The sequence below is a fragment of the Phragmites australis genome, chromosome 1 (assembly GCF_958298935.1).
Source record: "Phragmites australis chromosome 1, lpPhrAust1.1, whole genome shotgun sequence".
Taxonomy (NCBI): domain Eukaryota; kingdom Viridiplantae; phylum Streptophyta; class Magnoliopsida; order Poales; family Poaceae; genus Phragmites; species Phragmites australis.
In genome coordinates, this window is record NC_084921.1 from 37,653,000 (window position 1) to 37,680,763 (window position 27,764).

The 27,764-nt window shown below is 47.1% G+C and overlaps 2 protein-coding genes across 3 annotated transcripts; one reads left to right on the forward strand and one right to left on the reverse strand.

Moving 5' to 3' along the window:
- Positions 1-5,644: 5,644 nt before the first annotated feature.
- On the forward strand, positions 5,645-15,216 carry LOC133917741 (actin cytoskeleton-regulatory complex protein PAN1-like). Its single transcript, XM_062361607.1, has 10 exons — positions 5,645-6,087; positions 8,923-8,966; positions 9,314-9,434; positions 9,521-9,599; positions 9,693-10,336; positions 11,635-11,914; positions 11,988-12,258; positions 13,281-13,430; positions 13,960-14,436; positions 14,591-15,216. The coding sequence occupies exons 1-10, from the start codon at positions 5,910-5,912 to the stop codon at positions 14,870-14,872; spliced, it is 2,526 nt and encodes an 841-aa protein (XP_062217591.1). The 5' UTR covers positions 5,645-5,909; the 3' UTR covers positions 14,873-15,216.
- A 676-nt stretch (positions 15,217-15,892) lies between these two features.
- Positions 15,893-19,930, reverse strand: LOC133917752 (pterin-4-alpha-carbinolamine dehydratase 2, mitochondrial). 2 transcript variants are annotated; one of them, XM_062361622.1, is made up of 7 exons: positions 19,781-19,930; positions 19,622-19,683; positions 18,122-18,207; positions 17,473-17,558; positions 17,271-17,394; positions 16,638-16,706; positions 15,893-16,169 (listed from the first exon to the last, which is right to left on the reverse strand). In XM_062361622.1, exons 1-7 carry the CDS (start codon positions 19,820-19,822, stop codon positions 16,069-16,071), a joined length of 570 nt encoding a protein of 189 aa, XP_062217606.1. In that variant the 5' UTR covers positions 19,823-19,930; the 3' UTR covers positions 15,893-16,068. The 2 variants fall into 2 exon arrangements, with proteins under 2 accessions (XP_062217606.1, XP_062217601.1); XM_062361617.1 differs by having other exon boundaries at positions 19,775-19,930.
- Positions 19,931-27,764: the final 7,834 nt, after the last annotated feature.

A 27,764-nucleotide genomic window follows, 5' to 3' on the forward strand; every position in this document is an offset into this window, starting at 1 on the left:
AGAAGCGTCGGAGATGCTCGATGTTCCACGGATTCGGGAGTGGCTGTCCTTCCTCCGTCGCCAACCTGAAAGAACCTGCCCGCGGGACCGCGATCACGGTGAAAGGACCTTCCCACACAGGGGACAGCTTATTCATTCCTTCGCGCGACTGGACGCGTCGGAGAACTAGTTCCCCCACCTCGAGAGACCGGGCCCGGACATGACGCAGATGATACCGCCGTAGACTCTGCTGATATCGAGCCGCCCGGACAACGGCACGCCGCCGGCGCTCTTCCAGGTAGTCCACGTCGTCGCGTCTTTGCCGCTCCTGCTCACCCTCAGAGTATGCATGCACTCGAGGGGAGCCCAGAGTGAGCTCGGAGGGGAGGACTGCTTCGGCGCCATAGACGAGGAAGAACGGAGTCTCCCCAGTGGCGCGGCTTGGCGTAGTCTGATTGGCCCACAGCACGGCTGGCAGCTCGTCCACCTATCCCTTCTCGTGCTTAGCGAGCACGTTATAGGTCCGGGTTTTGAGGCCCTTCAGTATCTCCGCGTTGGCGCACTCGACCTGCCCGTTACTCCGAGGATGAGCGACGGAAGCGAAGCAGAGCTTGATGCCGAGATCTTCGCAATAGTCCCCGAACAAGGCACTTGTGAACTGGGTACCGTTGTCGGTGATGATCCGGTTCGGGACGCCAAAGCGGCTGGTGATGCCGCGGATAAACTGGAGCGCCGTGTTTTTGGTCACCTTGATGACTAGGACCGCCTCCGGCCACTTGGTGAATTTGTCGATAGCGACATATAGGTATGCATAGCCCCCGACTGCTCGGGGGAATGGACCCAGAATGTCCAAACCCCAGACCGCGAAAGGCCATGACAGGGGAATGGTATGAAGAGCCTGAGCTGGCTGGTGAATCTGCTTTGCATGGAACTGGCACGCCCTGCAGCGCCGAACCAGCTCGGAAGCATCCTGGAGAGCTGTAGGCCAGTAGAAACCTTGCCGGAAGGCCTTCCCGACCAGCGTGCGGAACGATGAATGGCCACCGCACTCGCCCTCGTGGACCTCAGCGAGAAGATCACCGCCTTCTGCCCGGGAGATGCATTTCAGGAGGACACCTCCTGCGCTACGTCGGTAGAGATCCCCATCTACTATGGCATAGCGTCTGGACTGCCGAGCAACTCTTTCGGTAGACGCCTCATCCTCGGGTAGGAACTTTTCTTTCAAGTACCCTCGGATGTCAGACATCCACGAGGCATCTTGAGAACATTCGGCGAGCACAGCGCACTCGCCGGACGGCGGCGCCCTGACGGGGCTTCCCACTGAGGGCACCGCCGGGGTCCCCTGAATTGAGTTCGAGGTTTCCCCTTCATCCTGTTCGGCAGGCAGGACGGAAGGTCGTGCGAGTCTTTCTTCAAAGACTCCGGCAGGGACGCGCGCACGTGAGGAGGCCAGGCGAGAGAGCTCGTCGGCCGGGCCATTGTCGCGGCGAGGGATATGCCGCAATTCGAGGCCGTCGAAGCGTCTCTCGAGCTTCCTGACTGCAGCCACGTACGCCGCCATTTGAGGATCCGTGCACTGGTACTCCTTGGATACCTGGTTGACGACCAGTTGGGAGTCCCCTTTGACCAGGAGGCGACGAATCCCGAGCCCCACCGCTGCCCGGAGGCCGGCGATGAGACCTTCATACTCCGCCATGTTGTTGGATGCGCGGAACTGCAACTGTACGACGTACCGGAGCTCTTCACCCGTTGGGGAGGTGAGAACCACTCCGGCTCCTGCGCCTTTCAGCGAGAGGGAGCCGTCGAAGTGCATGACCCAGTACCCGGGCGCGTCATGCCCGGGATAGGCAGAGACCTCTTCTGGGACGACGCAGGGGACGGGCGTCCACTCTGCCAAGAAGTCGGAGAGCGCCTGGCTTTTGATTGCCTGGCGACTGACGAAGTGTAGGTCGAACTCCGCCAGCTCTACTGCCCATTTGACAACGCGCCCGGTGCCTTCCCGGTTCCGGAGAATGGGTCTCAGTGGATAAGTGGTAACCACCGAGACCTTGTGCGCCTGGAAGTAGTGGCGCAGCTTCCGGGAGGCGACGAGCACGGCATAGAGTAGCTTTTGCGCCTGGGGATATCTTGTCTTGGCTTCCTGGAGAACTTCGCTGACGAAGTACACCGGTCGCTGCACCCGGCGAGCCCGGACGGCGGCTCCACCCGGGGGGCTACTGCAGCCCCCAGGGTTGGCGGCACGGTCGGGGCTGGCCGGGCACTCGGGCTCGACTCCTTGGCTAGGAAGAGCAGTGTGCTCGGGCTCGACACCTTGCCCAGGGGGAGCCGCGAGGACAAGTGAGTGGTCGGGGTCCCGACCACCTGCTGGGGGTCGGAAAGTGCGTCGGCAGCGGCGGCGGCGGCCCTGATGGGCCCAGCGCCTTGATCCCCTTGAGCGGGAAAAACCGCGCACGTGGATGGTGGCTGTTGCTGGTACGCAGCAGCGACTGGGCCTCCTCAGGCGTCGGGCAGCGCCCCGTCACTGGAAGTGGAGCCGGAACGCTGGAGGCGATGCCCACCGGCCATCTTTTCCTGTGGGAAGAAAGCGAAACAAACAATCCAGGGATATTCCCCCCTACCTGGCGCGCCAGCTGTCGGAGGGTGAACTCCTGTCGCAGGGATCCCGAGAGACCCCTTTTTAGAGATTCGGCCGGGGGGATGATCCTGGATAATCTTGTCTGGGAAATAAGTGAGAACGGAAATAAATGCAGCGGCTGGTGGAAGATGATCGCCCTAATGCGAGAAAGATGGGTGCCCCGGGGTTTAGACAGGTTCGGGCCGCGCGGAGGCGTAACACCCTACTCCTGTGTGAGTGCTATATCTATCCTTGAAGGGAATTCTTCAAGGATGTATCTGGTTACAAGAGAGAGCCACTTATAGAGAGCTTGAGGCTCTCGTGTTTTAGCTTGGCTTGAGCTGGTTCGAGCGTCTGCGTCCTCTTTCTTTTTCTCTCCCTTTTACGTGTTCTCCATCCTTTCCTTTTATAGGCGCGCCGACCTCGACATATCCTGAATGGGAAAGAGGGGATGCGAGTGCCAAGGTGCCACGGAGAAAGGCGTCATCATTCCGTTTTGGCGAAGTGACAGGGGCGGTGGAAAAATGCGGCGCGCATCCGACCACCCGCCACTGTGGATGCCCTGCGGCGCCATTAAGGGGGGCCACCGGGCAGCCTCAGAGGTGCCCGGTGCGCCCACCCTGTCTTGTTCTTCTGCCAGGACAGGGTGGCAGGCGGAGCGCTTCGATCCTGGCAACGTTATCCCGAGGCATCCAGATGAAACGGGACGGGACCCGTGCATTTAATGGACCTACGCCCCCCTGCCAGTGCATGGCAGGGTCTGACACTGGGGCGTGGGCAGCTGAGAATGTCAGGATGTCAGGATGTCAGGCCGCGTGTGCCTATTAAATGCGGCATTGGGCCCTTGACTGGCTGACACCCCGACGATGGGACCCTTCGAGTCGTCGGACGATCTTGCGCGAACCTTCGGGGAACCGAGTCCTCGGGGGCTGCCACGTGCAGCCCCGAGCACTCTCTCCCGAGTACTTGGGTGAGATCTTCGGGGAACCGAGTCCTCGGGGGCTGCCACGTGCAGCCCCGAGCACTCTCTCCCGAGCACTTGGATGAGACCTTCGGGGAACCGAGTCCTCGGGGGCTGCCACGTGCAGCCCCGAGCACTCTCTCCCGAGCACTTGGATGAGACCTTCGGGGAACCGAGTCCTCGGGGGCTGCCACGTGCAGCCCCGAGCACTCTCTCCCGAGCACTTGGATGAGCACTTCCTTCCCGGTATTTGGACTCTGCGGATCATCGGGGAACCGGGGTGCTCGGGAACCTAGAGGCTACGGCCCCGAGCACCTTCCCCCGGGACTTAGTTTCTTCTTCTCCTGCAGGGTGGACCCCGCGGGATGGTGACATGTGGCGGACGGCCGGTCCGGTCTTGGGACTCAGGGACCCCTGGTTCCTAATACACCGACAGAACCCGTGCATTCAATGACCCCACGCCCTTTTGCCAGAATGTGGCAGTAACTGACACCGAGCGTGGCGGGAGCAGCTGGAGCTGACAAGCCACGCGCGCTCTTTAAATGCGACCTTAGGCCTTTGACTGGCTAACACCTCATCAGTGGGCCCCTCGGGGGCCACTGTCAGGGGGCTCTCTGAGTTGTCGGGGAACCGAGTGCTCGGGGATACTGTTCACTTACCCGAGCACTCTCTCCCGAGAATGCCCTTTCTTGATCCTCGGGGAACCGAGTGATCGGAGGTACTGTTCACCTCCCCGAGCACTCTCTCCCGGGCACACTTGTATGGATCTTTGGGGGTCCGAGTGCTCGGGGGATGCCGCACGCAGTCCCGAGCACTCTCTCCCGGAACTTCCTTCAGCGGGTCTTCGGGATACTTGGGTGCCCAGGGGGCCACCGCTCGCGGCCCCGGGCATGTTTCTCCCGGTACTTAGCTTTCCTGACCGTCGGGGGACTCGGGTGCTCGGGGGCCACCGTATACCTTCCCGAGCATGTTCTTCCCGGCACTTAGACTTCGTAGATCATCGGGGAACTTGGGTATTCAGGGAACACCGACTGTGGACCCGAGCGCCCTCTCTCGGGACTTAATCTTTTTTACCTCGCGGAGGAGACTCCGCGGGATGGCGCCACGTGACGGATTGCTGGCCTGGCCTCGGGATTCGGGGACCCCCGGTTCCTGATTCACCAACACTGCCCCTCCTTGGAGTCCCCACCCTGCCACCCCTCCCCGCCGCCGGCCTGCCCCTCCTCCCTGCTTGGTAGCTTGGATCGTCTCCCCAACGTCCCTCCTTAGTCCTTACCGTCGCCCCTCTCCAGCCTCCCCACCTGGTCGCCTCGCTGTCACAGCAAGACGAGTGCAGCGAGGCACCGCGACCTGATGGACACCCATGACTCAATATGCACTCGGCGGGTGCACGTGCAGATCTTAATTTTCATTCTTTTGTTATTTCTAACTCGAGTCGGATTGACACTATTAGATTTCGGATTGAACGTAGATTTTCCTCCACCAACCTCAACCCGATCCATTATCATATCTAACCAGGATCCCACTTACTCTGCCTCACACGTACACTGCTGACGAGGTGTCCCCTCACGCCACAGCGGATTCGTATCCTCTGACTTTGTTTCGGCAAAGTCAGATGTGCTACAGTGTTTCACAGTTCATATTTTCCCGTTCGTCGGATTAGGAATGGATAGTCAGAATTTTAATGATATAGGACTGCTACAGTATGTTTCCCACCAATATTTCACTACAGTACTGCAACAGTATTTTTACTGCAGTGTAAACTGCATTTGTACTGTTCACGCACTCAGAGGATGCGGACCCCGCCGCAGCCTGCTCTAGGATAACCCTCGAGCCGCGCGGGTCGCAGCGTCGGATGACACGTGGGCCCAGGGAATAGTTTGCCCCACACGCTAGCTCGGGGCGGAGCGGGGAATCCCGTGCATGGAACCTACCGTCCGAAGCACGGTGACCACGCATCGGACCGCAAGAGACGGGCCCAGAATGTCAGTGTGACGTGCGACTTCAGGGGCTCGACGCCTCCGCGACAAGTCGCACGCGGGGTGGATAGGAGGAGGGAGGGTTAAGCGCGGACAAAAATTGGAAATTCTTTTTTAATCCATTTCTTCCCGGCCGCAGCCCATCGAGGTATATAAAGGTAGGCGAGGCGGAGGCAGGGAAGGTTTTGGAATTTGGCCGCCGTTGCGCTGCGTGGGTGGGGAGGAGCAGGTGGAAGCAGCCGACTCCGTCCGAGCCGAAGCGGGGAGGCGACGCCGCTGCCGCGACGACCCCAGCGCACTACCGCTCGCCCGGTCCGCGATTCGCCGCCTCGTGGGAGCCAGTTTGGCGGCGGCGGCGGCGGGGGTTCGGGCGAGGATGAGCGGCGGCGGAGGAGGGGGAGCGAGGGGAGCGGCGGGGCCGGTGCCGGCGTCCGCGAGGAAGCTGGTGCAGGGGCTGAAGGAGATCGTGAACCGCCCCGACGCGGAGATCTACGCGGCGCTGCGGGAGTGCGGCATGGACCCCGATGAGGCGGTCAGCCGCCTCCTCTCCCAAGGTCCTATCTCGCGCTGCTGCCTTTTTCTCGCTGTTTTTGGTTGCTTTGTTTTGTCGTTACTGTGGTGTGCGTGCGTGTGTGATTGGATTTGATTAGTGAGTACTGGGGAGTTCTCTCGCGCGTTGTGTTGTCAGGAATCGTGCCTTTTTTGTTCCACTCTGGAGATTTGCAGTGATTTATTACTGCTCTGGTGTTGTTCGGGAGCGAATGTGCTGCAGGCTAGTGGCAGCCTGGCACGACAGGCTAGAGTTTTTGGTCTCGATTTGGATTGAATTTGCGGAGATTTGTTCTTCTGTTTAGGAATTTACCTGTTCAGGCTTTTGGATTGTGAGTCAAAGGGTCGTTTGCAGCGTGGAATTTTTCTGCTGTTTTCAGTGCTTATTTTGTGATTTCTCGGTTCAATTAGTGACTCGCGAGGATGAGAGAAAATAACGGTTGTCTCGTTACGCTTTCGTTGTGTTAGCTTTAGCTTCTGTGTTTGAAAGGAGAACCGCATGTAGTTTCTATGCATGGATTTGGATGAACTGAAACAGTTTCTTCTTGTTATTCCCTTCTCCTTTTTGTGTTTACAGTGTTGGATGGATTAAGTTGGTGAGCGATGAAGTAAATATGGAACTTCAGGTGCTTTCTTAAGGAAATAGGATTAACTTAATTTTTTGGGTGTTTCTGCATTGTAAAATGGATTAGATCGACGAGAAGAAAGGGGAATATGTGGGCCTTTAGGGGATACACTGAAAAACGCTTAATTGATGAGATTACCAGAAAGGCAAAGCTGTCAAGTGAATGCAATGGCGGATGCAAGACCTGGGGTTGTTTGGATCTTTGGTTTTATCAGAACTAGATTTTATCAAACTTGTTTTATGGCCTTATAGTTTAAAGTTAAACACTTGTTTCATTAGGATAGGATAAAGCCAGGATGACAAAGATCAGTTTTGCCAAAATTTAGATGTGAGTTATATGAGAAACCATTTGCACCTGGTTTTCGCAGAACTCAAAATGGAAATATTAATAATTAAAAATCAATTGTAGACAAACAGCATTCCCACTAAATGCAATTCTAGCCGAATACAAGTTAAAATCCGTGGTGCAAATGACTTAATGCAAAAAACTTGCACAAATATACATTTTCGCAACATAGGTTGCTGAGCTTGGATCCTATTGAGCGACAGTTATTGGAAAAGCATACATCCATTTAAGTTTGGGAAAGGATAGAGGGGATTTAGTTTTGTCTCTTTGATGTTTGGTCTTTACGGTCCCAATTATTTTATCTCGGGCAGAACTTAGAGGAATTTGCACAGGTCTTGGACTCTGTTTGCCTTTGTAATGAGGATTATTGTGGGTCTGTCTTGTGCTTCAACATGCCATAAGTATGAGCTCAGATTTCATTAAGATGATCGTGTTGCCTTTATAAAAGAGCTTAACCTTGTCAGACAGATCCGAACTAATATTTAAGTGCCCTGGTTGCTTCATAGGTTTGATCTTCAGTGTTCTGTCTTCTTATTTGGTACTGAAAGGCCAAAATGATGATGATGGCTTGAGATGCTTATGTCATATTCTTTTTGAGGTTGATGAAGTTAACGATCTGTATTAGCACCCGCTCCCACTTTTGTTGTCAGAACTACCATGCTTATGTATTTTTACAAGTTTATGAGTACAAATCATTTTTGTGAGGGGGAGCTGGAATATCATCTAAATTATTGTTTGGGTAACTACATGAACCTTAGTTATGTTTCGCAATGTAAACTTTTGACTGTTGTGTACTAGGATTTTCACACACACACACACAACACAACACACACACACATATACACACACGACGAGTCTATTCTGCGCTTAGGCGCAACAGTGAACTACGTTGCGCCACTCTCAGTTGCTGCAGCTACCTTCGTACCACCCCAGTTACGACTAAGAAACTAATCAGTTACGACGGCACATATAGGTGAGTTACGATCACATGATAAAAAGTGTATAATTACGAGAAGCATTGTAGTTTACTGATGCACCACCCCCAGTTACGACGAAGAAAATAGTCAGTTACGACAGCACAGATAGTTGAGTTACGATCACATGACAAAAAAGTCAGTTACGATAGCAACTATACTGCTTTTTGGATCGTAACTGGGGTGTGCGCAGAGGTGATCCTGTTGCGATCACAGTTACGACTAAGAAAATAGCCAGTTACGACCGCACAGATAGTTGAGTTACGATCATATGATAAAAAAGTCAGTTACGATAGCAACTGTACTGTTTTTTGGATCGTAACTGAGGGTGTGCGTAGAAGTGACCCAGTTGCGATCACATGACAAAAAGTGCATAATTACGACTAGATAAGGTACCCAGTTATGACTATATATGTTTGTAGTAACTAACCTATCTTGTGAGTCGCAACTATACTGTTTTTTGATCGTAACTGTGAGGTGGCGTAACAGTGAACTACAGTAGACACATAATAGATATATATTGAGGGTGTATCTCTTGACATTTTTGTTGTAACAGATGAAAAGCTGCCATAATTTATTTAAGCAGTGATTCATCCTATCCTCACCAATCCCAACTTTATGAGGGAAGTTGGAAAATGGATTATGAGTGAACTGGAACCTCATCTAAACAAACGTTTGTATTACATTAACATCTTTCTGCAATTTATCTGGCATAATTCGAATGGAATAATTTTGGCGATGCTGATATTGCAATTGAAGAAAAAGAGTTTTTTCTGCTGTTCAATTCAATGCACATTTGTTTTGTGAACAACAGCACTAATATTGATTTGTAGTTATTTCATGGTTCCAGTTACTATCTCATATATGACATCTCACATATTGCTGATCTTTCCAGATACGTTTCAAGAGGTAAAGAGCAAGCGTGATAAGAAAAAGGAGGTCAGTTGAGTATGAGTTTTATTTCTATCTACCTAATGTTCTTGGTAATTTCAGCTTGCCTGGTACCAACGTTTATTTTGTGCCACTTGAGAACCTGTAGCTGATCAAATTTGTTGGCAGTGTCTGAAACTGTTTTCATATAAAAACTTGTAGCTAATCTTTCTATATTGTTCTGTTTCACTGGACATATAGAGTCAATAACAATTGTTCGATGTATCAGACATCCTTGACTGGTGATTGACCTTTTTGTGTTAAAAGCTTACATATGCAAACTCACTCTCTTAATTACTGCTTTACTGTGTCGTGCTTCTTGAGAACTTTCATCAGTATGTACTGATTTCGCACAGGTTAAAGAAACACCTGAGCCAAGATCTCGAGGAGCAAGTAACTCAAACAGTAGAACCATCAGAGGTGGTGCAGACCGTACTGGACGAGGCAGTTCAGTTCAGTCTGGATCAAGTGGCGCTGGTAGGATTAAATAACAAAGTTTGTATCCATGCGTGTTTGCATTTGGTCATGATCTATGTCTCATTTTCCATTTTCAATCCAACCAGATTACATGACTTCAAGGTCATCGATATTGGGACCTTCTGCGCGAGCAACCAATTCCACACAGAAGCAATCAGTTCCAAGGTAACAAAGGTTCAAGAATTGTAAGTTTTTGCTGGATCTGATTGTTTTGTGTGTAGTACTGATAACTAGTCTGTTTGCTTTTCTCTGTCGCAGCTTCTCTGCAAACAAAGATGTGGTTCCTAATGGATCAGTTGGATCACCGCAATCATCTTCTGGATTTCAGCACAATTGGTGTGGGGTGCCAGGTCAGATGTCAATGGCTGATATAGTGAAAATGGGAAGGCCTCAAGTAAGGTCTTCTAGCAAGCCAGTGGCTGCAACAGATGCATCTTTTGCTGGTCAAAGCCAATCTTTGTCTAGCTCTTTTAACCAGAGCTCGAAACAATCTGCAAGCACAGACCTACCAACAACGTTTGACCAGGGATTTCCTGCTCTTCAAGACCCTATTCCTCAGAATGTGAATTCTAGTCATGCTTCTGCTGAAAACCACCAAACACATGAGAATGATTGGTTTCCACAGGATGAGCCAGCACCGGAAACTCAATCAACAAGCATTGAGACATCTGGTGACCCATCGCTATCTGTGGCATCATTAGACTCATCTATGTTGGTTGCTGATGCTTCTAACTCTCGAGAAAATTCTCACGCAGAAGAGAACAGCTCAACTGTAGTTAAATCAGCAATATTATCTGAGAGAAACTTGGAAATTCTTGAGGAGAACAATCAATTCAATGATGAATTATTGCAGAACTCAAGTACATACCAACCTGAAGTGCATTCCTATGTTGATGATGAAGGTTAGTTTCTACAATATCTGCTGAAATATGTCTCTTTCCTGAAATGGAATGCAGCCATGCAGGAGCTCTGTAGTTCTATCTGCCCAATAGTCACCAAGCACATTTATACTAAGACAATCTGTAACAAGGATTGTGGCATACCCTTTAGTGTTTCCCCAAGGCCCAAGGGCATCATTCAATTGTTGAATGGCTTTGCTTTACATAAGAAACTCAAATTTGCTACCGCTCATTTTTGCATTTTCTGCCTTATCCCTTCTACTGTCTTGAAGTGGCAGTGTATATAGCAGTGAGAACATTGACATGGAAAGTCATTTTAAATTTTGAGCACATCAACGTCATACATAATGAATTTTTATTTTATTTTATTTAGAAACCTTTACCTTCTCATGACTAAATAGATGGTGATTGCAGTCTAATATCATTGAACACACATGACTATGGTTTTAGCTGTTATTACTCTATTTCCTTACATAAAAAATAAGTAATGGTCGAAAAGATAGAAGATTAAGACTTTACAATTGTAGTTACATGGAAGGATTCTAATTTTATATTGAGTCTTAAATAGGTATGTTCTGATACGATCATAGTTCTCAGCAATATGCAGAAGCATAATCATGCCATAGAGTATGTATCATGCCTTGGAATCTTAATAGAAATGCATAATCATATCCCAACTCTATATCATTTTGTTAAGTATGAACTAACTGAAGGCACAAATGATGTTAAGATGCAGCCATTCAATACCGTTTGAACTTTCAATTGGATAAAGCAAAATTACATTCCATAGATATGATTACTATCTTCTAACTCCAAACATTACTAAAACTTTAATAGATGAACCGATGTAAGAAGATATATGTGTTGTAACTTGTTAGAGATAAGTAGATAACTACTGTCCAATAAAAAACTGCATAAGTACGATTTTTCGATGTTGTGCGGAATCTTTGCCAGTAAATTCTTTATGTGGTGTGTCAAATCCCTTCAGATAATGTTGTATATCTGTTGCCAAATCTCTGCCAGCAGAATTAGCAATGAGCAATTATGCTTGTTCTTGGAAGCTGTGATGGCTTTGGTTGGTTTAAACTGTTATGCATAATTGTTGCCTTGTTGGCTCATAGATTGCTTCAAGTGACTGACGAAGTAACGAGCTATTGATCCAAGGAAGTGAAATATGTAAACGGGGCTTGGTTTCTTGGTTTTTTTCTTGCAGGACACCACGGTCCTAAACAGTGATATTATAATTTGATACATTGACTCTCACTATGCTTCTTTTTCTTTTCCCTTTTCTTTTTTCGCAGTTGAGTTCTCCAATGTTGATGTAGAATCAGCGGCAGCAAAGTTTCAGCATCTAAGCGTACAGAATGAAGATATAGCTGCAACTGAGTCTGCTGAAGATATTCCTGCCGTTATACTTCCTGATCATCTACAAGTTGCAAGTGTAGACTGTGCGCATTTGAGCTTTGGAAGTTTTGAATCTGGTGCTTTTTCTGGGTTGCTTTCGTCAAATGTCCCTAAAAACGGTTTGGAGGAGGTGCCTATTGCAGATGAATCACCATCAGTTAATCAAATAGATGCCAGGTGAAAACTTTTTCTTGCTATCTTCCAATTCACGACACGAGATGTACCTCTTCTGATTAGGACGTTCTTGCAGGAATCAAGATTACTACGACAATGGTGCTCTAAATTCTTCAGCAAATGAGGATGTTGAGACCAGAGTTGGTACTAACATGGAGAATATTGATGTACCTTCAGTTTCAGAGCCTGATGTACTGAGGCAGGGTGCCCTAGATGTGCCTGGTCTTCAATATAACCTGCCATCAGTCTCTAGTCATCCATATTCAAACACAACACAGCCAAGTGCAATGGATGACCCACAAGGAAACACACAAGCACAGAATCTTTCCCATTTTTCAAGCATACTGGTACAGTTGTCTTTTTCACAGAGATAGGATCACTGACAGCTCTATTCTAAAAGAAAGGAACTATGCACTTATTTTTTCACATATATAGCACTTGTCTTTGTGATTTGACACCTTGATGTTAGCAGAGGTATAAGCTTTCATGATTATTTTTTTATGAAGTTATATAGTTTGTCTGAAGCTTGCTGTTGAGGAGGAAAATAAGAGTGTTAATGCAAGCAGCAAATGTTACCGAGAGTCTTTGTTTTTCTAGACAAATAGATTGCAAAATTGCCCGTATTAGTTTTTGGGAATAATTTAGAATACGACACTCAATTTGGTGACCAATCAGGATCATTATGCCTCTATGACATATGGACCCCACATGTCATTGAGGCATAGTGTCAAATCCCAAATCGCCACTCTAATGTAATGTCTTGAAATCTCCCTAGTTTGTGGTTGCTTTGGATATTTCTTTTGCATTTATGCTTTTTAACAGTTTTGGAGGCCTTTTCTGTAATATTCAAACTTCCATATATATGTTTGTGCTGCTGGGTTGTATGCTAATGCAATGCTTCAGTCTAGGCTCAGTGTAGAAACCGTTAGTGAAGCTAGATTTGGCCTGTATGAGACCAACTATAGCATCAATAAATGCGAAAATCATGCTAATATATTAACAAAGAATGTAGCTAGTTTGGTTTCAAGATATTAATATGATAAAATGTCTGTCTGCCTGGTCAACGTTGTTTGGCAGAGGATGTTTGATGTTTTATTTTCTGTTGGATGCTTCTTTGTCAAAAATTATTGACCTGTTGCCTCTTTTCAGTGCTCAAATGTCGTGATGTTCAATGTGAATGTTGAAACTTGAGGAACGTTAAAATTAAATCGATCCTTTCCAAAATGATAGTATCATATTTCTTACAGCAATGATTGGAATGGGATGGCATTTATCTATGATTGTTATATTTCTTGGTTAATTTCATGCTTTGTTTTTTTTTTTTTGCCTTTTTGTAGTCCTTATTTTTTCCTCTGATTTATTCTTGCAGCAAGCAAATACTCTACCCAATAGCTTGCTGGGGTCAAATCTTACCCCTCTTCGGGATTTTGACTTTTCACAGTTGCTGCAAACACAGTCAGCTACAAAATACAACCCATCTGTAGCAACTAATAATTTGCCAGCAATCTCCTTGCAAGAGGTAATTCAAATATTTGACATATTCCTGTATTTTATCCATTTTGTAATACAATGGAACATATGGTGCATATTTTTTGACATATTTCTGTATTTTTTTTAAAAAAAATCTTATGCATACTCCAATTGTCCAAGTGATAAGAAATGGTAAAGATCTGCACTTACAAAAAGATCTATCATGACATCTCCTTAAAATGGAGTATTTATTCAAGTTCTGACGAGCTGAATATGTTACTTATTCGTTCCAACTTCCATTATGTTACCTATTCATATTTGCTGACATGAATATAAGAAAAAGTATTTGTGGTCAATGTAGTGGCCCTTAATTCCATGTCCATGAAAGTTTGTAGCATGTTTATTGAATGAATCATGCTTATGTAGAGTCTGTTGTTAGTTTGTACTTTTGTGATAGCTAGATGGATTGGTCTCATTTTGATCTCATGGTGTGGTAATGTGGTATTGATGTCGATGTGCTGCCATTTCAATATTTTTTTCTTTTATTCTGCTTTTCACTTCTCTTGAACTTTCTCCAGACTTTACAAGGAGGCTTCCCCAACACTCAGTCTACGCAAAATCTTCCCAGTACGAGCATTCCGTCAGGGCTTCCTCTCCCTCAACAACTGCCTGTACATCCATACTCTCAGCCAACTCTACCCCTCGGGCCTTTTGCCAGCCTGGTTGGATATCCATACTTGCCTCAGAACTACTACCTACCATCAGCGGCCTTCCAGCAAGCGTACTCAAGTAATGGACCTTTCCATCAATCTGCTGCCCCTGCTGTACCTGGAGCTGGTATGAAATATTCGATGCCACAATACAAGAGCAGCCCTCCTGCTTCAAGCTTACATCAGCCATCATCACTCTCCGGTTATGGAGGGTTTGGAAGTGCCGGTAATATTCCTGGAAATTTCAGCATAAATCAGGGTGCCTCCGCTCCCACAACTATGGGGTTTGATGAAGCTTTAGGTACACAGTTCAAGGATCCCAATCACTACGTGGCTTTACAGCAGGTAATGATTGCAACATGCTCTGGTCTGTCTTCAGAAATTCTGGTGCCCTTAGATGTAGCCTTGTTCGACTGCCAAAAGTTCTCACTCTTACTATTTTAGTTTCTCGATTTGGAGGTTCATTCATCTTGAAGTGTGCATTTTTTTTTAATTTCAGAGTGATAACTCAGCAATGTGGCTTCATGGAGCTGCTGGTTCAAGAGCGGTTTCAGCTGTTCCACCTGGCAACTTCTATGGTTTCCAGGGCCAGAGTCAGCAGGGTGGCTTTCGCCAGACCCAGCAGCCCTCTCAATACGGAGGTCTTGGGTACCCAAGCTTCTACCAGTCACAGGCCGGTCTGCCACAGGAGCACCCCCAGAACCCCACAGAGGGAAGCTTGAACAATCCACAGACAGCGCCGACCCAGCCATCACACCAGCTCTGGCAGCACAGCTACTAAGGCTTGTGCTCTCGCGGGAGAAGCCTCTCTACACTGCCAGGTTACATCCATGCCTTGGCACACTGCGCCATGATGCGAGCAGACTAGCTGATCTGCTGTCTTGAGCGCTGCTGAGCAGAGGATGATCCATCCAACGGCGTTATGCGTGTTGTTTTTCTTTTTCTTTTTATTTCACTTGTTGTGTGTTTTCCGGGACTAATTTCAGCTGTCGTTATTTTACTCGATAGTGAGTGATGTTGCAGAGGTGCTGTCTTGTAACGGCTAAGTCCTTAACTCATCTAACAGATCAGCTTCTCATACCCTGTAATGTGCCTTTTTAGTTCTTTATGCCCCTGCAGTTTCTACACGTGGCTGCCAATCTTGAACTGCATGCATGTCCATCATGTTGCAGTCCTGAGTTGCAGAATCATACAGGATGAGAGTTTACTGAAGGTGTTTGGTGCTGCTACAAATTTCTCGTCTGCCTTCTTCATTTTGAGGAGATTGAAGCCCCAGCAGTGATCACCACCTACTAACCGGTAACAATACGATCAAAGAGTGTCATTAGTCACCGTCCGTTGGACTCAATTGGTGGCCTGATATGTTCGTATGCAAAGCAAATACTGGTTGGGACCAAAGCGGCTATTTTTGTAGTCTGCTACATTGTTTTCGAGCTGGTTTTCAAGGATCGACAGTGCAGGTTCATGCTCTTCCACGGAAGATTCAGGAGCTGTATCGATTGGAGTTACTTCATCTAAACTCTAGACTTCCCAAAGCAAGTACCTCTCACGACACGCAATAGCTAGATGTTTCACGACACGCAAGGCATTGTAGACAATGCAACCTTCACAAACCAAGTACCATACTTGCTCCCTACCACAAGAACTCAACTTTGGGCTGAAAGAAACACAATTGCTAATCTTGCCATTCTTACCATCCCTAACACAATGGCACATGTGTTCCAAACCGCCGTAAAGATCGAAACCTTAGTCAGCATTACCCATGGTAGATTGATGGTCTAGCATAAAGACATGAGCAAAGTACAATGTGCTACTGGACATGCTTTTTTATTTTCAGCCAAGTCAAACTCACAGTCAGGCGACCTCAACATTTGACTTCTGGAACACCGTATACAGTTTCTCAAGAAAATATGAATGACATATTAAAAGTTTGAGCACAGCATGTGAAACAGGACTGCTTTGGTCGACTCAGCAGAGCTACTTCTGGTTCTGGACATTAACTTTCTTGCTTAAAATGCCTTCTAAATTGAGATGATTGATCTTCGCAGCAAGGATGAAATCATTATCCGTTAAACCTCCTGCAAAAACAATAAAGGATAAATGTAAACAAGTGGTCTTACCATTGTTAAGCTTTAGCATGCCTTTTTCCGTGCAAATTTGTAATAAACTTAGAAAGCTAAGGCATGTTCTGAATTTATATTTTCTCTCAAAATTACTTGACTAAATTCCTTTAAAAGAATCTAACATTTGAATCCCTCAAGATGTTGAAAACCCTATAAAAAATTATGAAGCACAAAAAGGAAAAGGCATATGGGCCTAGTTATTTGGCTTGAATATTGCAAATTGAGTAATATCACAGTCCAGATCCCTAACACAGTAGATTAAAGAACTAGTAAACCATTGCCTGACCATCAGATTCACTGTGACTAAGGTGATGACTTCAGTTTTGGAATGAATGGTTTGCCTAGAATATCTTACAAGTTATTTGCTCAAGTGACACATCAATCAAAATAAACTAAGCAAAAATAACCACATGAATCACTTACTGACAGAGTGAGTCCAAACATCAATTTTCACGTTATTCCAACCAACAAGATGAAGATCTGGATGGTGACCTGCGGAAGCATATCTGTTTAAACATACTATGCTCACATTGTTATAGAAAGAAAATTGTGCACCAATAAATTTGTTGGATTCTGTGTGGAGTAGCAAAACCCATGACCAGTTTTAGAAGCGTTTTCAATTTTTCATTGCTAAATGTGAATGAAACCCTCTGAGTATGCTAAATATAATTGTCACATGTAACTAGAACAAACGTCATGCATAGGTAACAAGATTTGAACAAAAAGTAGTTCGATTCTGACACCTCGGATATATCAGGGGACATCTATCTTCTGAAATGTTGGAGCTCCCTATTCATCATAGAAAATCTAGGATAGTTTCCTAAATTTGACTGGAGCAGGATTCCTAGCCCTCATGTCCCTTATCACCTTATGTCGCAGTCAGATAATAATCTTAGGAGTAGATGCAGTTAGTGCACTAAGTAGATACCACAGATAAAACAGTTGGAGTTGCAGTTGCTTGACTTGATTTTTTTTTTCTTAGAATGCATAGACGAAAACGAAACAGGTGACTATGGACCAAAGAAATAATAAATTCAAGATAGAAAAAGAAAGGACCTTCTTCCTCAGCAATAGCAGAGACAAGCTGAAAAACCTCAAGTCCTTTAACAAAACTCTTCACCTTCCATGCTCTGTGCAATTTCAGAATACCACCTTCAGTTGTCAATTCCCAACCATTCACCTGCTTTCAGGTATCAGACAATGGAGTAGGAATCATCTTAATCAAGACTTTCATTACAAAAATGTACAAGATGAAGACCTGTTCAAGCAGTTTTTTAGCAGAATCTTCTGGCATGGGGTGTAGATCCTTAGAGCTGCATGGAACACAACTTTTCTTTGCTAATTCTGAAATAAGATAAATGCATAGACTTAATAATAAGCGTCAGGTGATACATTTCAAAAAGAAAAAGGTGTCAAGTCATACCATTAAGAATTAACAAAGTGCTGGTCAAGGTCAGAAGAATGACAATGCGCTCCTAAGTTTCTAATATTTTTTTTCTACGGAGAAGGAAACAGAATAACTTTGGGAGCATAATAGCTCTTGCACCACATGTAATTAATGCATCACTGTTCGTTCACCTATATTCAGGCAGCAAAATCATATTTACAGTTTTATGATGTACCTGATATCATCTCGCCTCCTTTTACATTGCCAAAGATGAATTCATATGAGAACGATTACTTCAGATCTGAACATTTCACTAAAAAAATGGATACTATAACAAAATGTTAATTGGCGTGACTTTTCCACGTCTGACCTATCATCAGTGATAGATGAGATGCTTGCACAGGGAGAATTTATGTGTAAAATTATACACGGAAGTATTAATATATGCATCATATCAACCCAGTATGAATTTCAGTCAGTTAGAGACAACTTTGAAGAAGCCAATGTATTGGAAGATCACCTTGATTCTCAGGGAAACCATGAGATCCTCTTGCAGTGAACATTTTAATTTCATCTTGTCCTTTTGTGTCCATCTGATAATAAGGACTGCATAGACAACAATGTCTCCATTCAGTGATGCAAAATATAACAGGACACATAAGAGTATAAGACACCAAACAATGCCATTTAGCAAGGCAACTTGAAACATACACTTAAATGTGCTTTGGTCCTTAACCATGAGGTCACAAAATTATATGCAGAACTTTGGAAATTTGGTTAGCTAAGTCGACTTTAGCGTGACGTCACCTTATAGCCCTGTATCTAACAGGAACCTCGCAAGGGCAAGGCAAAACGTTTGTAAGTAGCATCTGCAACGTGAAAGGGGGTTTCTCAGCATGTCAATTGGAGATATATGTTTGCAGGCTAGCACTTAACACCACATGGCATTTTCTCAGTAGCATTACTAGCATATCGATCAGTGTGTACTGTATAGTACTTTAAAATAACCGGGTGTATGAGCTCTTAGAGCATCTCCAACCGACTACTCATATTTGACCCCCTATTCCTCTTATTTAGGGGCTCCTCATCCATATTTCATCCCCTACTTCTCAGCGCGTTCTAACCGGTCCCTCATATTTGACCCCCTATATTCGAATCACCTCTATTTTATTAATATCTGGTAACTCTCTCTCCTCTCTCTCCCCTCTCTTCCTCTCTCCCTCTCTCTCTCTAGAGCCTCTCTCCCGACGCCGGCCAAAGCTCCCTCTCTCTCCCCGCTCCTTCTCTCTCCCCGACCTCCCTCTCAAGATCCCTCTCTCCACGCCTCCACGGCACGGGCGGGCCGGTGAGGGGGCGACAGCGCAGCGTGGGCGGGCGAGCGGGTGCGGGGAAGCGCGGGCGGGCAGGCGTGGGGCAATGCGGCGGTGCGGGAGGGGCCGTGCGCGGGCGCGGCGGCGCGAGCGAGGGGTCGGATGAGGAGCCCCTAGATATAGGGGGTGAGAGAGGAGATTTGAGGGCTCCTCAAATAAAGGGGGCCGGATAGGGGGTCGGTTGGAGACCGATTTTCATCGTTTTTCCCTCAAATATAGGATAGGAGGTGGGAAAAGGGCTCGGTTGGAGATGCTCTTAAGTAAGTAAAATTCGTAGTTCACCGACAATACAAATACTAAATTCCACATTACACATCAACAATCCTTTCTTCAGTGTGTTCTTTGGTTCAAGATGTTGTCACCTGTGCTGTTGTTCTGGGCTCTTCGTTTCACAAGAAGTGCATAAATAATCTGATTCTGAAACTACAACGGGTGATCCTGGGACATGAGCCAAACGGCATTGAGCCGCATATCATAAACCGGTCATTCAACAATCATGAATCTATTTTCTGTGATCAAACGTTCTGAAACTAACACAACCTTCTCTCAACTGCACGTACCGACATCCGGACTGAACAGCCACTAGTAAGGCACACAAAAATCATGCTACATAGTTCCAGAAAGTTCTAAAAAGAAAAAAAAAGATGTACCGTCCACGGCCAAGAAGCGGAGGGTTCCTGGAAACGAGAGGCCAGCTAGAGGCTGAATTCACCTGCACAGCCAATAGAAAGAGGTGAATCAGTAGCAGCGGGCGTGAGGTGTTCGATGATATGCTTACACCGGGACGGAAGGAATTTCCTCACGCGCACCTGGCGCACGTAGGATCTCAATACGGTTGCGGCACGGATCATCGATGCACGGATGTGGCTCCCGCCGCTTCGCCGGCGGAGGCGATCCGGAGAAGAAAGCGGACAGACGAGGGATGGATGGGCGGTGGACCGATGCTGTGTTGTGTCATGTGTGCACTTCTGACTTGAGATGGGCCTAAAGTAGGTAGGTGTTCGAAGCCTTGGACAATGGGCCAAATCGTTGTTTTGGATGGGTTGGGCCCAATTGTTACTTGCCAGTCATTTGTATTTTATCTGTTTTTATGTCAACTTTTAGGCCCAACACAAGAGCAAGTCTTGCAGGAACGAGAACCATGCGAAATTCCCGTGCTCCAAACAAGATCTTCGCTTGTGCTAACACATAGAGAGCTCTCGAGCGGAGGCGAATCGGAGGAGATCGAGGCGACTTCGAGGCGAACGGCGATCGGCCAGCCCCCTCACCCTGACAGCCTGCCAATCTTGGTGGAGGAGGATGGTCCGGCCTCCCTAATGGTTAGTACTAGTATAGTTAGTAGTTAGTTTACTTTCTTATCTAGTTGTTAGTTTACTTTGTAGTTTCTTTCAGTGGATTTTATTATAGATTTACTTGTGATTTTGTCCTCTCGTGATTTCTCCTCTGAGAGGATTCGGAGAGGTTCTTTTGTACTTTGGTTTGTCGGCTTGCTATGTTGGCTCAAAAAGAAAACAACGCCGGAAAAACAGATGGCGTATGATAGTATCGTTGTCCCTACTTCCTCTAAAAGGGGAAGGTGTATCCTACCCCGTCTGATGAGATTGCCCGATTCGTTCAACGGTCTAATAGCGCTTCGCGCTGTTGATGGTGGCTCAAAAGACTTGATTGGTCTTTTCTGGCCCTACCTCGTCGGTAGTGGACGTATTGATATCGGCTCCTTCGATCCAGCTTGACAGTGGCAACCGGGGAAGCTGCGGGGTATTGTGGACTGAAACCTGTTTGCGTATTGCTATGTAATCTTTAGGTTTCTAATTATATCGATGATGATCGAATAAAGTCACCTCGTTTCTAAAAAAAAGCTTGTGCTAACACCTTAGGATACTTCTGCGTTCTTGTTGTAATGCTCAGGGGCGGAGCTTCTTGGGGTTAAGGCGGGCTGCGGGTTGTGGCTGGCTCTTCGGCTCTTCTGTTTAGGAACAATGTCTTCTCTGTAATATTCTCTAATTTTGGTTCCACAATCTTCTTCCTTAGCTTGGCTCTCTCTGCAATCTTCTTCAAGCTCCACCACTGGTTATGCTGCCGCATCTTACGACTTCCTGTGTCATGTATTGCTAAAAGGATGAAGAATGCTATCAGCCAATTACTATTATCACAAACATCATGACTTTCTGCGCCATCAACCATTGTCCAAGCTCTTCCTTCAAATTTTTGGCATGAAAGAGGAAAAATAAGAGAATAAGAGAAGGAGGAGGAAGAAGAAGAAAAAAGGAGGAGGAGAGAAGGAAGAAGATGTGGAGGAAGAGCTTCTAGTTTTTAGCTATGGATCCAACACTGCTTTTAAAAAGCTACTTACATGATTCAGCCGGAAAGATGAAATAAAAACAGTTGTTGTTTGCATTCACTTTCCACTCACTTCTAGCTATCGACCTATCTAAACAAACTTTCTCCCCCCCCCCCCCCCCCAAAAAAAAGCGAAACAATGACCTTCAGCCCTGTCAAATTTTCTAGGTGCCATCCCGTGTGACCATAGTAAAGCATCCCACAGAGCCTCTCAATCCAACGGTTGATCAAAACCATCGAAAGACCAGACAACTACGAAACTACGTAGCCCGGCTCCTCCGCCACCGACCACGCCATTATAAATTGACCCATGTAGGTGCAGCCACGCAGGCCGCGCGTCACTCTCCTCGCTTCGGCACTGCCCTAATCATTGGGGGAGTCAAGAAATTTTGAGCCCTTTCGCCGTCGGCCGAGGTCTCTTGCTAGCACCTCTCATCCAGCTATTTTTAGCCCTTTTTTCCCGTGCTGATGGATCAAATTGAGTCGAATTTTTGCCATTTTTCTATTGATCCAACTAATTTCTGGTGTTTACGTAACCCCTGTGCTCCGGATTTAGCTTTGTTTGTCTATTTTTTTTTTTGGAATTTGGTGCCTAATATCTTCCAATTGGTCATTAGTTCAAGCAGCTGTTGCGATTTCCCCTAAACCCTCCAACTCTGAGCGGTCTCGCTTTCCTCTTGTCACACCGGGTTTTAACGGCCAAAATCAGATGCGGCTTATGTGTGCCCAGGATGTTCAACACACATAAAGACGTCACAGGTGAAGTAACAAAGCAATACTTTAACTTACAATTGTCAAGCTCTTACACAAAGTCTTCACCTAAACAACTATACTAACCAATCTATAACTATTAAACGACGGCAGCGGAACGAAAGCATCGGCAACCAAGCACTCCACAGGCACCGACTGGAATACACGCTCCTAGAACACCAGGTTGTCATCTTGAAAGTCTTGAAAGTCTTCCACTGAGCAGCATGTGTATTGTGGGAGATAGCAAGGGTGAGCACATGGAGTACTCAGCAAGTGTGGGAAAAATAATGATATGCAGGCTTTCAACAAGAATAGGCTAACACATGGTATTTTTGCGTAAATGCAAGTAAAGAAAATATTTTTGGACTCAAAAGCATTAAACAGTTATTAAGTGAATGTAACCCAACAATCCATCATCTAACATACAAGGTTCCCCACCCTGCATACCACAACCGTCTAGTACTCCCTGTACTAAGACCAGAACCACACCATCTAGTACTCCCTGTACCAGAATCAAAACCAATCCACCATCTAATTATGTGAGGATCTAAGTCTCTCATATCCGTGAGCACGACTGTTATAACAGTTTTACACTCTGCAGATGTTGTACAACTTTCCCACGAGTCGTGATTTCATCACCTGCAAGCAGATGACTAAAGTCTCCATGTTGCAGTGCCGGCCAAGCACTATACACACGCCAGTGGTGTGTTGCCAGGAGATCACTACGAAACCTTTACAAAGAATCCTCCCAGTATGTGTCACCAACACTCCAGGTTTCACCGCTAGGTGCTACCACCTAGAAGCCCCCTCTTGTGCCATGTGGTTTCTGAGAATTACCTTCTCTCATCCACGCTTCCCCTCTGGCCCACACAACACTGGAAGAACCCTAATTAATCGGCTAAGCCTTCCCATATTAGTCTCGTATTTGTACGGAGCTTCTCGGGTTGTCGCTCCACGAACCGATCCTTACTTAGGTTACTTGAGCAAATACTAAACCAACGTCATAACCATGATAACCATCAAAACTACCTTGCTCAAGGCCTAAGGTTTCATGTTGCTAGACCATTAACCAGTTAACTATTATTGTTGCATATGTTCATTAGTCAAGTATATGACACTTCCCAATATCCCAAAAGCATGGCTAAGCAATCTACCCATAAAAGACTCCTAACCAAAAACTATCTAGGTTCCAAGGGATGATAAGGAAAAATCTAGGAAAAACCCTAACATAGGTGACTACCCATCATATTGATAGACATTGCATGCAGTTTTGTAAAATAAAACATTTAAAAACATAGGTTCAATATGATCAAGGATACTTGCCTTCTCCTTGCTGCTGCTTAGTGTATTCTTGCTCCTGGTCTTGATATTCTTCAAACTGATCCGGGGCATTGACGACTAATCGCACAATAACCGGCAAAGCACATAAACAAAACATACTAAGAACAGAGCACAAACAAGAAAAACAACAAGACAAAACCTATCTAGAAAGATAGAGCTCGGAGAAACGGATCTATCGGCGCAAGAATCGCTTAAATCGGAGTTACGACGGAAAAGATATGCTAAAAACAAGATTAGGGTTTATTTTAATTAAGAAAAGGACTTAATTGTAATTATGGAAAAGTACAGGGACCTTTTTAAAAAAAATAGAGAGACCTATTTGTAATTATGAAAAAGTTCAGGGACTAAACTGTAAAAAGATAGGGCTCTTTTGTTATTTTAGAAAAGTCTAGGGGTCTTTCTGCAAAATTACCAATTAAAGGAATTATCTGGAATTTTTGGAATTATATTTGTACTGGAAAAGATGAATTGCTGACTGGATAGATGACTGGGCATATTGGCTGATGTGGCGTACATGTGGCACTGATGTGGCAGGGTGACGTGGCTAAGGCGCTGACTGTGTTTAAAGAGGCGACACGTGGCGAACCACTACTGGCCATCGAAGGGGTATAGATGCAATCTAATCTCGGCCGTTCGGATTAGATCGGACGGCACATGACGGATTGGGTGGCCGGAGGGGAGGAACAGGGCGGCGCCAGAGGGCTAGCGGCGGAGCTTTCACCGGAGAAGGGTGCTAACCTCATCGCCGGCCTCGGAGCACGACGACGAGCGGCGGAATACGACGGGAAGGAGACGGCGAACCCGTTTTGAGGCTTACCGAGAGCGGCGCGGCACCGGAGAGGCTTAGCGACGACGAGGGGCGGCGGAGGGCTCGGGTCTTCGTCGGAGAGGGCGCTCTGGCGACCAAACGGTGAAGATAATGGCAGCTTGAGCTCCGGCGGGCGGCTGTGAAGCTCGGAGGCGGCTAGATCGAGGCAAAGCGGCACGGGAACGGCGCAGCGGCGAGGGCAGCCAAGCGGCGGCGCTAATGGCGACGGGGAGCTCGAATTCGGCGATTTGGGCTCGGGTTTTGGCGATGGGAGATCCAAGGGGGACGGCCCGGGTTATATAGGCGGCAAGAGGAGGTCGGGACGGGCCAGGACTCTTAAAGGCGGCGGCGGATCGACTTGGATACGGCGGCAGAGTCCGGGTGGAAGACGATTCCGACGTGTGGGCCCCACATGGCGGCGACTCGGGTGAAGGCGGCTCGGCGTGGGGCGTCTTCATCGGCGGCGGCAGCATGGCGCTGGGCTGGCTCGGGCGCGCAGGCGCGGGGCGCTGGGCCGGAGCAGGGGCACGGCCCAGGCGGGAGGGAGGCGCGGAGGCTGGGCAAGCTAGAAAAGGGAAACGGGTCGGAGGGAGGAAGCAGGCCGGTGCGGGCTGGGCTGAAGGGGTGAGAGGGAGAGAAGGGAGGCCTGGTAGACTTAGGTTTTTCTCTTTTTATTTCTTTCCCTTTTTTCCAAATCTATTTTCTATTATTTCTCTAAACAAAGCTAAATCTATTCTCAAGCAAACAATTCAAATAAGTCAACCAAAAACCTAAATACCTAACTCCAGCATGAATGCATTCAAACAATTAATAATCCTAATTCAAATTTGAATTTAAAATTAGAAATTAGGTTTTATCCTATGCTATTTGTTTAAACTCAAATTAAATCTAGGAAAATTTTAGAGAATTGCAAAATTTGAAAATCAGGGCGTGACACCTCTTCATCAATCTCGCATTCTTGCTTCCTCATAATTTGGCTTCATTTTGCTCCAATTCGCAGCTTGCCACGCAGCTATGGGAACTGACCGCATCATGCTCCTCCTCCTCTCCGCCGCGCTGCTCCAAGCCCTCCTCCCTGTGATAGCGGAGAGCTTGGTCTGGGTCACACCAAAGAAGCGACTGGTCGACAAGAACGATTGTGTCATGGACCTCACCGAAATCACCGTGACTGGAAATCAAATCAGAGCAGAGAGTGAGAGATGGGAGGTTGGCTGGATGCCAACGTGATGCCTAGTTTAGTTTGTATTTCAACAGTTCATCGTCGATCCATTACAGCATCATCGGGTGGCTTATATACACGCCAATGCCAGACACACATGTGCCCTTCACACAATCACCAACACCCGGGTCCCACTCGCACATACACAGACAAGAAGGGCCCACACATGACCAAATAGACGTCCAAGTCAATGTTCACACCGCAATCCTGACATTCCTCCCAGCTTCAAAAGCAGCTTGTCCCAAGCTAGAACATCTGGAAAGCAACGACGCATAACATTAGTGTCTTCCGAAGTAGCCATATGAGGCGTTAAGCCACGCCACTGAACCAAGCGTCGTGGGACAGTAGCAGCACCTCGCTTGATCAACTTGGTGTCCAGAAACTTGTCGAGAACCTTGGACTCCTGGAACATTACCGGCGGTGGTGGGAGCTGAGAACTGACCGCAATGTTTGCCCCAACTGCTTTCTTGAGTTGTGAGACGTGTACAACTGGATGGATGAGAACATCTGCAGGTAATTTCAGCTTGTATGCAACTGTGCCCACACGCTGCACAATGGGGTAAGGGCCATAGTACCTGAAAGCTAGCTTTTGTTTGGGACGTTGAGCGAGGGATGACTGAATATATGGCTGGATTTTCAGATAAACGTGATCACCGACTGCAAACTCCCACTCTATCTGATGTCGGTCAGCCTATTGCTTAATGCGATTTTGAGCTCGGTGAAGCTTCTGTTGAAGCAATTGAGTCATCACCTCGCGTTCCTTAAGCCAAGTGACCAAATCAGGAACCGTGGCCTCATCCAATTGAATGATGCTGAGATCGTGCGGCTTGTGACTGTATATCACCTCAAACGACATCATCTGCAATGCTATATGATAAGAAGTGTTGTACCAATATTCTGCATGGGCGAGCCAATGAAACTAATGTGTAAGAGCCAAGAAATGGGCCTATTTAGAGAACCGATCGACCACCACAAGAATAGTGTCATGATTCGCTGACCTGGGAAGACCTTTGATGAAGTCCAGTTAGACCACAACCCACACTTGATCTGGGATATTGAGTGGTTGAAGCAGTCCTGGAGGAGGAACACATTTGGTCTTGGCCTGTTGACAGGTTTGACAATGTTGAATATATGCTCGAATTGGGGTTTTCATACCGGGCCAGGCGAACATCCATTTAATGCGGTGATATGTGGCATAGAAGCCGGAATGACCCCCCTAGGGATGTCAATGGGGACCCGATCCCCAATTCCCCGCGGGAAATTCCCCTATTAGGGGACGGGGATGGAGAGATTTTATCACCTGCGGGGATATAAATGGTACAAATCATATCCCCGTCAGGTCTAGCGGGGACGGGTATGGGGAAGAATTCCCCGTCCCCGTTTCCCCGCGGGGACCCGTTTCGACCCAGCGGTGGTGGCCCAGGCTTGCGCGACCAGCCCAGGCGGGAGCCAGATGCGCGGCCCAGGCGGGCGCTAGCACGCAGCCCTGCCAGGCACGACCTGGCGCCGTGACATGGTGTAGGTTGGCCCAGTGGGTGGCATCGGCCCAGTGGGCTACCTCGGCCCAGGTGGGCGGGGACGGGTTCCCCGTCGGGTCTCCATTCCCCGCGAGGGGACTGGGATGGGGAGAAAATAGTCCCCACGAGCGGGGGCGGGGATGGGGAAGGGGAATTTTTCTTCGCGCAGGGATGGGGACGGGGAGCCATTCCCTGACGGGGAATTCCCCATTGACATCCCTACCCCCCCCCCCTCAGCACTATTGTGTAAGGCTCCAATGATCTGTTGCTGAATCACATGGTCAGCGCCCACCCAAACACAGCCTTTACAGCGCAAGATGACGTCTGACAAACTGAAATCAGGATGAGAATCGGCAGATACCGCAAGAGCAGTAAGAATGAGTTGAGTAACTTTATCGGACTGATAGCTTTGCTGAATTGCTTCATCGCTGGACGGCACACTGAGATCCCATGAAATTCAGAGAAAGCACCTAGAGGTTTGCATGAGAGAGCGTCCGCAACCTTGTTATATTGGTCTTGTTTGTACTGAATGACAAAATTCAGACCAAGAAGCTTTGTAAAAGATTTGTGTTGAATTGGAGTCTGAAGCTGTTAGTCTGACAGATATGTGAGACTTATACGATCCGTCTGAATGGTGAATTCCACATGCTGAAGATATGGGTGCCAATGGTCCACGGCCATAAGAAGAGCTAAGCACTCCTTTTCATAGATAGCTAGTCCACGATTCTTGACACCCAACGCCTTACTGATGAATGCAATTGGATGTTGATCTTGCATTAGAACGTCACCGATTCCTTTGTTGCTAGAATCCGTTCAAT